The sequence below is a fragment of the Entamoeba invadens genome, assembly GCF_000330505.1.
Source record: "Entamoeba invadens IP1 unplaced genomic scaffold scaff_1105074726325, whole genome shotgun sequence".
NCBI classification, from domain to species: domain Eukaryota; phylum Evosea; order Mastigamoebida; family Endamoebidae; genus Entamoeba; species Entamoeba invadens.
In genome coordinates, this window is record NW_004443763.1 from 175,911 (window position 1) to 187,127 (window position 11,217).

Sequence of the window (11,217 nt, forward strand, 5' to 3'; positions counted from 1 at the left end):
TAGAAATATTAAATTGATTTATTACATTTACATATTTTTTATTTTTATATAATTCCGTAATATTTATTCTCTCATTAATCAATGATTTGTTTACAATTCTGACTTTAAAACAATTTGAAAACAACTAAAAAATCTTTATTCAAAAAAAATTTAGATTCAGAATTTTTTTTTTGTATTAATAATTTATTGATGAACATTAAAATGTTTCAGTGATAATTTAAAAAAACACAGTAAAGAATAAACCTGATTTGTATATTAAATAAAATTAAACCAATCAACTTATAAATTTTATTTGGGTATCATTTTACATTTTTACAGATCAGTATGATATTTTGAACATCAACAAATATCTTTAAAAGAATCAAACAAATTTGAGTAATTCTGATTATTTTGAAATGAAAAATGATTGTATTCTAGGCAATAATTAAAACAATGTATTGACTGGTATTTATTAAAAGAACTGCTTTTTATAATAAAAATATTATGATAAAATATAATATGTTTTTTTTGTTTATCAAAACCCACATTAGAAAACTCATTCACCAGAAAATAGTATTAGTATAGTTTTATGATTGTTTTTGTATAATTTCGTGTTTTGAACTTTTTAAAGACTTTGATTTATAAATTGTTCATTAAAATTAATAATATATTAATTTATTCACATTTTAAGCTTGTATAATACTAAAATCATATATGTATAACAATTATCTTACTGTATGACCATTTTCTTGTCTCAATTTATCAAAATATTTGCATAGAACTTGTTATTTATAATTAATTCTGTTTATTATTAAAATGGTTTGAAAAGTAATTATTTGTCTATAAATATTTAAATATATTATAAACAAGTAATAATCCCCACTAAACAATAAAAATATTAAAATTTGATAAGAAAAAATAATGTTTACTAATTAAAATTAATAAAATACTCTATTTTGATTTCTCTGATACTCAATCCATTCTTAAGGACTTTTTATTAACAAAAGATGAATTATTATTTAATGGTGTTAACTTTACATTTATTAATTGTTAAATATTGTATTTTGTGTAAGTGTTTTTAAAGAAATCTTGTGTAATACAAACACTATACCTGTTGTAAAACTATCCACAAGATAAAGTAAAATTTAGAAATATTTTATAATTTTCGAAAAATACTCATATTTGATTAAAATTGTTTTTTTAAAAAAACAATTGTTGGTCGTAAACAAAACAAAAAATTTCGAACCATTTAAAAAAACGTGTTTTATCCCAACAATTTGCCTTGTGGACTAGTTGTAAATATTAAGATTTTTTTAAAGGGTAAGGATTATTCTAAAATCGGTATTCTATCTATTTAATTTACACAAATAAATAATTCACAACAAATTTAAATTTTAAAATAAACAATCAATTTAAAAAATATCGGAGATACTCACTTACATGTATTAATATTTTAAAAATGGGTTTAAAAATCGAATATAATAATATAATAACATCAAATTATTTTTAAATAACTTTAAACAAAGTTGATTTTAACTTAATAAATAATTGTAAAGTTTTGATAATGCTCTTTTAATTTAAAACAACTAAAACTTTATATACACAAATTGTATTAGTGTTTTTACTGTTTGTATTTTAAACAATAACAGATAAAATTCTTTCAAAATGAGTATACCACACATAACTTATTTATATCATTTTTATTGTTACCCTTTTATAATAAACTCTTATAATTGATGTTTATCTCAAATTTTGAAAATCAAACGTTTATAAATTTAATTTCAAAAAAATAAGTCATATGTAAATTTAATACCATATATTTTTATTGTAATCGCAAACTGTTTTTATTTCATTAAATAATATAATGATCAAAACTACATGATGTAACAACAATAAAAAAACATTTTGAATCATTCCTCGATTAAGATTTAAAGTGTTTTTATTTGAATTATCATTTTTCATTTTTACTTAAATAGTTTTTATGTTCACTTTTTGCAAGTTCAACCTATCCCCAACCAATGTAAATGGTTTTACCTTTTATTGGTCTGTTATTAAAAAATCGAATTGAAACTTTTATTTATTTCGCAAAAAAATTGAATGTAAAAATAATTATTTATTTGTAAATAAAAATTTGTATTATTTTTAGTGTTAATAATATTATTATATATTTATAATTAAAAAATTATATTCAATAATAAAATGTTAAAATCTAAAAAGTAAATAATAAATGCGAAGGGTTTCTTTGTCGCAAAGACAATAAGCAAATGGCTATTTTCGTCTTTTTTCAAAACCCAGTCAAAAGGAATTTTTCAATATTTACATCATTTTTTTCGACTATGACAGTTTGCCCTCGGTTATTGTTGGTTGCGATGAGGTTGTTTAAATAAGAATTTATTAAAATTCCTTTTTGACCAATTGTATTTTTATTGAAAGAAAATTTACCAAGTTGGAAGCTCTTAATGGTATCAAACTTCAACGAGTAGTTTTTTCCAGTTGAAACCTTTGTTTGGAAGTGATACCCAAGTTCAACAAGTATGTCAAGAAGAATGTGTATGTTCTCGACGATGCGATTGTTCTCGCCACGCCGAGTGATTGTCTTCATGGGGATGCCAATGGATGTCGCATAATTGTTATATTCTTTCATTCGTTGATGAACAAAATTGTCGATTTCGATGACATCATTGCCATTTTTTATCGTTTTGACACAAAGGAACTGACGCCCAGTTATTGCTCGCTTTTTTGGAAGCATCAGAGCGATCGAAAAATGTTTGTTAATAAGTGCAAGAAGAATTGCTTGTTGAGAGACCTGGTAAGTCTTTCTTTTGAATTGGTTGTCATCTCTCATTGATGAAAATATAAGTTTTTAATTCGCTTTTAGGTAATGATTTTATTCATATCTAATTATATTAAATTATGATTAAATAAACTACTTAAAATCAAATGTTACCAACTATTTTTTAAAGAACGTTATTCTTTGTTTTGGTTTTTATTATACATTTTGTGCTAAAAAAATCCAATTCCGATCTACATTTACAATATGATAATAGTATTAATTTTTTATTATATATTAATAAAAATAAAATTATATCGGTAAATTCGTTAAATGGTTAATTAAAAACTTTTCACGAACTTCAATTATCATTTCATTATAAAAAATTAACAAACAAGTACTGGAGTGATAAAAAACCGCTTACATTTTTTAAACCGCTTACACTAGGCTTTATAGAGTTGAATAATATTAATATGATAAAATGTATGGTACTCTTTATCGTGAAAGCTGGAAATGCCCCATGGAGATTTTTTCTGTCTGAGGTGGTTATTTGTATTATACTTGTTATCGTACTTTTATTATTTTGAATTAATAAAACCAATGGAAGTGGTTAAAAGACTGAAAAGGTTTTTTATCCCCTAAAAATTATAATAATATATTATAATTACTTTTTAAACATCAATTTTTTAACCATACTACAAGTTTATTATAAATAAAATTTTTTTCCAAGCTTTTTTTCAAATTCAATATTTTTTGCCAAGATAAATTATGACAAATCTAACAATTACAGTAGGGAAAATGAACCTTAGCCAGGAAATGTACTTTAGCCCAAATAAACTCCTATATTTTTCTTTAAAAACACGGGTTTTTACTAAAAAAACAAATATTTTAGAAAATTGACTTTTATATCGGTATAGTTTATTATTTTAATATAACAATAGAAATAAATTAGTTTTTCTTTGGGCTAAGGTTTAATGGCCCAACTTTACATTTTTTTTAATTGATAAAAAAACAACACAACAAAAAAAAAGTTTTTCTAACTAAAATTAACTCCAATTTTAATAAAAAATCAGATGTCCAATCATTAGTTATTTAATTTTTAGTTCGCCGAATTTAATTTATTTGTTGAAAAACGTCAAAAACAACACAAACAAAAAAATTCGGCCATTATATAATTTATAAAAAAATAAAAAATACAAAAATTGTTTACAACAAGTCAAAAGTTTATGAACAACAAAATAATATTATCTTTTAGTCACCCGCTAAAAGATAAATTTCCGACAAATGTTCAAAAAGAAACCATGGTATAGTTTTTTTAAAATTATGATTTTAGATTGTGTTTCAATTTGACATGTATTTCTTTATAATGCAAATATTTCAAAATAAACTAAAAATTTACTTAATTATAATACTTTGTCAAAAATAGATTAAAGGTGAACTGAAAATCAATTTTAATGGAAAATGCCGTACATGTGCATTTATTTGGACAATACCAAAAAGACCAAACCTACAACTGCGATGGTTTTCAACAATTCAACCAATTCTTTGGATGTATCAGATTCATTATGTTGCTCGCTGAAAATAACAAAACTCTGGTAATATTAAATCCATGTGCTTCTCATTTCCTTCAAGTTCTTGATTTGGGGATATTTGGTAAGCTCAAAAAAAGAATGTCTTCTTTTAAAGCTTACAACAGTTTTGTATATTTGGGGTTTCAAGAAGAAGTATAAAAGGAAGATGTAGATTGTAATTTGTTTTGGAAAGAAAAACCATTTTCACAATATTGAACTCGGAAACAGACTTAAAGTGTTGATGATATTGGTGGATTTTTTTGTGGTTGCAACACCTCCTTTAATAATTATTGCTTTTAAACAAGTTGGTATAGTCAACCGAATTGACAAATCACTTCCAAAGTGTCGTGTATCCATTAAAAATTGTAAAAATTTATAGAAACCCCACAATACAGAAAAATATTTGAATAGTTTATTTCAAAACCATTTCCGTTGTCTCAAAAGAAAAGAACGATAGTATTACTTTTTTTTCAAGTAGTAGTTAAAAGAAAAAAAAATGAAAGTAAAATAATATTAAATGACCAAAAGAAGATAAAAAATCCGGTTTTAAGATTGCCGTTGTTTTTTAAATCAATTATTAAGCTTGACAAGAATTGATTCGATATGATTATTTTATTAATTATTATTTAATTATTATGTTATTTGTGTTATTTTTAATGTATTTTATTATTATAACATAAAATAATAAATTAGTAAATATTTAGACCATTTGTCGTGTTCTCATTACTTTTAGTGGGTTACTATTATTAAAAAAATACAATAATTTATAAATATCGTTTTATTTAATTTGTTTTTTAAATCGGGTTTCAATTAATACTATGATTTTTCTTTTCATTTCAATTATAAAATTATATCAATCAATTTGTATTATATCAAATGAATTTTTATAACAATCATTCTGATGGTATACTACAGCATAAATTCTCTGAAAGTTCAACACCCATTTTCGCAAGGTGTCTGGCAATTTCGATTCATTTTCTTGCTAAAAATCTCCAAATGGGTTTTCGTGTTTTTTGTGATACTAGAGTTTTCACGAGTAAACAATTGTGTGTCTAGATTACTTTGAACTAACAATGGATGCTTTTCATACTCTGCATAACAAAATTAATGTCAGGTGTTAACAATGGTTCAGAGTTTGAATTTTGTTGAGTCCCTTCAACCACACTATTTTTGCCGAATCTATTTTTGACAATTTGTCGTGCTTCAATGTGATCTTCGGTTACCAAAATTTTCTTTTTGATGCCCAGATTCGGGTATTACGAAAACAAATAGAAGAGTGTTGGACCGGATTCAGATGATAAATAGTAACTCATTTTTAACTATTGTCGTGATCTTCATGAAATACTTAAGAAGATTTAATTCTGTTGGGTTGAGTGTATAACATTGTTTAAATACGCTTATTCTTTAAGTGTTTTTAATAGTTCCGATTTTTTTTTATCATCTCAGTGTTTATTGTTTGGATTTACAATAATTAACTTTATATCATTCAAATTTTCAAAAACCAATAATTTTTGATATTAGTAAAATAATGTTTGACAACAGTTTTATATGTTTTTATGTAATGAGGAGATATATTGTTAAACTCTTTTTCGCTTTTTTAACAATTCTTTTTGCCTTCAACGAAGCATTTGGTACAGTTTCATTTATTGTTATTGAACTTTTTAGTATGAGATTCAATCAAGAACAAGCACAATTTATAAATTTACGTTCTAGTTGTTTTACACTTTTAACAATATAAGTTGCGTTATCAGATACTATTGAAAATTCCCCAAATTTGTCTATATTCCAGTTTTCAACAACACTATTAATAAACAATTCAATGTTATCGACAGTATATTCTTCTACATACTCCGAAAGCTTTAATACTTTACTTTTCATTTTGACTGGAATGTATAATGGAGAGTAAAGTTGTGAAATCTTTTCCTTGTTTGGTTTTCCAGCCATTTATTGTACCACATATACCATTTTCAGCGTGTTGTATTTTTCTGAATAAAACGTGTTTGTACTTTTGGTACAAATATCCAATTCTGGTGGTAAGTGTTTGTATGCTTGAAGGAATGTAATTTGGTTCAAGTAATTTTAGAATTAAACAGAGTGGTTTATTGTCAACAATTGACAGACTAACTCCAGGACAACACACCTACAACTCCGAAAGTTTGTCAACATTGTGGTGTATTATACACGGGTCTCTGATTCCTGTGTTGTATTTACCTTTTTAGCGAGACTCACTATTCCATGTTGGTCGGGATGTTGATCTATGAGATAGTTTAACACATTTGTTGTTGTCAAACCTTCACAACAGCAAAAGTTGTGGTCACAATAAGCATAAGCAAATTTAAGAACACCTTTATCGTTATCTTTTCTATTTTTTTCTTCTTGTTCGCTTCCCTGTTTTGGAGTCAAATTCATACACATCACGCTCTTTGTATCGATAGAGTTCATTGAAAATGGCTTTACCATCAATACTAGTTTGGGATATTGACGTTTAATTACAATGATCAACATTTTATTTGAGTCTTCCATTTGCCGATTTTTAAAAATGGTCTTTTTATAAGCGAACTTGTATTTTATTGTTTTTTGTTCAATAAAAATAATATATAAATTGTTTGAAATTGTTTATTAAAGTGAGGCGAGAAACCCACACCCTGAAAAAAACCCGCTCCCATTTTCTTTTTTCTTCTTTGAAAAGCTGTTGAATGAAAAAAGGTTCAGTCTCAGTTTTTGGTTAATTAAAAATGTTCTAATAATTAAAATACAATATGAAAAATACATGAAATTAACCTTAAATAACAAAAATAAATTATCAGGAAATTAAAAATCAATATAAACTGTTTTCCAAAACTCTGTACCGTTTCCAAAATTTATAAAAACCCTTTGTCCTAATTTCCCGTTATTTACTATTTTTTATTTGTTTTATCTTTTATTTTCCTATTTGTTGAACCAACAACGGTACACAGTTTAAAACCCTTAAAAATCAATACAGTTTCAGTTATAGAACAAAAAATCGGGAAATCACCCAAATATTGGGTAAATCTTCCCCGATTTTCCAGGATCGTTATTTAATCGGTGGTTTATTTTTTGACTAAACGTCAGTGAAATTCTATCTTTCAAATAAACATAAGATAAACGTAATATAACGATAAACTAATGATGTAATGAAGGACATTATTGCATCAAATGATACAACACTTAAATTAATAATAAGTTATTGTTTATTTCAACAATTAAAAAGGTAATCGATAACATAAAACAAACCTTTAAACAATCAAGGTTATTAATCAAAAGAGTCTTAAATAAAATAAACAGTTCAAAAATAAAAAAACTTTTCAATTGTATAGCCTTAACCAATTTATCTTCTCTCAATGCTTGTTTTACTCATTAGTACTTTTCATTTTTATCCAAAACACAACTTGGTGATTCTGTAAACATGGACATTTAATTATAAAGTTGTGTTTTATGTTTTTGGCAAAATTTAAGTTATGGCAATCAAATTTGTGATCCCAAGTTTGTTTTTTATATTTTTCAAGTAAATTTTTGGTGCAAGATTTATTTGTCAAGTAAAATTTAAAAAACTCAGGTTTGTTATTTTGTTTTTACGAGTAAATATTTTGAACAAAAAATGAGGATTAAGAAAAGAAAAAATAATTTAAGAATTATTTGTCTAAAAAATTGGGACGTCCCAGTACAGAGTTTTGAAAAACAGTTTATATTATCCTGATGTTTCTAATGAAGTGATTAATAAGTTTTTGAACATATTTTAGGTTTAATTTTAATATAATTTATTAAATGTTTAGATTAACAAATATAATATAAGGTTCACTTCTTAATACATACCTTATAATATTAATTACTGATTAGTTTAATATAGTATCTAAACTATAGATTGTTATTCAGTTTATTAACCATAAAAATACTTATAAGAAATCAATAATATATATCCACTTTAAACCCATTTCTAATAGTTAATAAATTGTATTTGTCTACCACTTAAACATAATAAATAACACAAAAAACAAACAAATATTAGTCGTGCGTAATTTGCATTATCTAATTGTTAATTTATATGCGCTATATGTAAATAAAATTGCCAATGGTGATCGGGATCCGCAACAACTCAACACAAACACATCTTTGTTGTTTGTGTTGAGTTTGAATATTTGAACTTGTTTATCTTAATTTTAAGTTTTCATAAAAGTTTTTTGAGAAAAAAAATGGTGGATATAAAACTCATCTAATTTTTCAACAACTTAAATCATTTTAATAGTTTATATTAACCCTTCCAGTACCAGGAATTTCCAAAAATGTATACTTAATTTCATCTTATTCATTTTGAGTGTATTTTAGAGAGAATAAATGCAAAAAAACTTTAAACTCTTTACAACCATGGGAAATACCAGAAAAATTAATAGTAAATAATAATTTAAAATATTATAATTTAATAATAAATTTTAACCTAAAATCTTATTTTTGTTGAAAAAAGGTTCACTTTTTTCAACGAGAGAGACTTGAAGATTCCTCTGATTATTCTCTTTTCAAGTTGAAAAAGTTTTTGTTTTTATATCAAAAAATAGTATAGTATATTAAACTAAACGCAATAATAATCTTTACGAAAAGGAGTTTCAGAATGTAAAAATGAATTATATAACTTTTCAATTTGAATATTTATTATTGAAAAACAAAAGATACTTCATTTTTTGAATATTCAGAAAAGCGATTACATCAAACAAAAAACACTGTGATCTCATAATTATTTTTTCATCTTTTTTGTAATTCAGTGAAAAATAAAATAATTCGAGTTTGTCAAAAAAGAGTAAAATATAAAACTGAAAAAATAAGAAGAAAATACACCTTTGTGAAAATCACATTTTTTTAGTTTTTTATTATTCAATAAACAATAAAAACCTTTAAATTTAATAATAAATGAATAAGATTGATTTTTAATAGTCAGACACATCAATTTGAATAGAAAAAGAGTCATAAACAACTCAATGAGTAAAATAAAGACAGTAAAACCAAAATTTGTCTTAAATGATCATGACACCTTGTTTATTTAATTTCGTATGTCTTACAGTTGTGAGTAATAAAGATATGACTTTTTCAAAAAAAGACAAATGTATTATGAATACAGAAAGCAAATTTTTCTATATGATTGGAAAGACAAGTATTTGTTTGTTATTATTAAACAAATGGTAATTTATAATCTGTTTTGTCTGATTATTTTTTTTGTTTTGGCATTTGTTTTTTGAAAATGCATTTTTGGGATGAAAATCAAAACCAGAAAATTAATAAAAACGAGAGATTTACTGATAAACTGTGTATAGTTTATGTATTTACTTATAAAATAGTGACTCTTATCAACCAGATTTTGTATTCTACTCACCCACTTTCACAATAAATAGCTATTTGAGTGAATATACTGTTTGTTGCTTGAGGCGTTTATACAGGGATACACAATAGGAACTAACCAACAAATAGATTCACAATTCTTCTATATTGAATTGATATACCAACTCAGTAGAGTGATGCTATCTTTACAAATTTAAAATCAATGATAAAACATACAAAAACAAAGAAGCAGGGTGATGTGAGTCAGAGATTTGGAAATTATGTAATATATCATTTATTTGTATTATATTATAGTAAAAAATTAGTATAATAATAATAATAATATAATAAAAAAGCAAAGCTCCTCCCCTATAAATTTGTAAAAAACGCTTTGAATATTGTACGATACACAGAAATGATTTTCAGAGATCACAAAAGAAACAGAAAAATAACAAAGAAAATAGATAGATTATTAACTATAATAAAACCTATAAAACCAAAGAAGTAATTTACTCCATTTCCATCAATAACTCTGTCAATTCATTGAGGAAATTCAACCTGTCCACCTTATCGTGATGATAATGATATACCTTGTAGGCATTGAGGGCAGCGATGTCAAGTAAATCATAAAGTATTCTCACATTCCATCTTGAAGTGCGCCTTCTACAAGTGTAAGTATGTATCATCTGATCTGCGCTATCAACACCTCCCATTGTCGCATTGTATTGTTTTATCACATTTGGTTTGTGTACACTCACAAGTTTGCCATCCTTTCCCCTCACTTGCTCCTGAACGGTGTACAACTCTTTAGCATTATGCATCGTCGTCATAATAAGCACCAACTTTTTCTTTTCGTTTTAGTAAGAAAGCAATTTGCATACACCTTTTGTGTACACTTCCTTTGAATCTGCCTCTCTTGTAGTAGCCTTCTTATCATCATTGGGGTCATAACGTTTGATTTGCTTGGCTTCTTCTGGTACCTCAACTCTATTTTTTCGCACAGTTCCAAGCAATGTTGAACCACATTGAGCCAAATAATGTGCCAATCTTAAGCTGCAGAAAAAGTTGTCACATACAACTGTCACAAACTTTCCCATACACAATTGTGGAGCCACCATATCTATCGTCACCCGAAATCCTTGATTTTCTTTTTTCTTGTCGCACTTTCCACAGTACATCTGTAGGTTTATAACCATACCACTTTCACAAACACGGCACATCTTTTTGTTATTTATTGAACATATTATCAAACACAATATCAACAACAAGTCAATTACCGATGTATATGTCTCAACACCGTGAATCTCCGACTTCATTGATTATTCTTACAACAAAAAAACCCAAAACTTGATGCCGTAACGCTGAGGTTTGGACTTGATGAATACCTTTGCCCATATCTTTCCCTTGAATGCGCAAAGGTGTTCATCAACCGATAGTGTGGTGCTTGGTGTAAAGTATTTGTTGTTCACTAAGTTGTGAATAAAAGCTTCCAACACTTCCCTAATTTTGCCAAACTTGTCATTTGAGTTTGGCGTGTTTGATGCTTTGATTAACCCCTTTTCTATAGTCTCT

At 25.7% G+C, this 11,217-nt stretch overlaps 2 protein-coding genes across 2 annotated transcripts; both read right to left on the minus strand.

Annotated features, from left to right (window-relative positions):
• Positions 1-2,263: 2,263 nt before the first annotated feature.
• Positions 2,264-2,824, minus strand: EIN_340790 (hypothetical protein; the record flags this gene model as incomplete). The annotated part of the gene is made up of 1 exon (XM_004261464.1): positions 2,264-2,824. One exon carries the CDS (start codon positions 2,822-2,824, stop codon positions 2,264-2,266), a length of 561 nt encoding a protein of 186 aa, XP_004261512.1.
• Positions 2,825-10,154: 7,330 nt separating this feature from the next.
• EIN_340800 (hypothetical protein) lies at positions 10,155-11,040 on the minus strand (the record flags this gene model as incomplete). The annotated part of the gene is made up of 3 exons (XM_004261465.1): positions 10,155-10,448; positions 10,527-10,865; positions 10,993-11,040. 3 exons carry the CDS (start codon positions 11,038-11,040, stop codon positions 10,155-10,157), a joined length of 681 nt encoding a protein of 226 aa, XP_004261513.1.
• Positions 11,041-11,217: the final 177 nt, after the last annotated feature.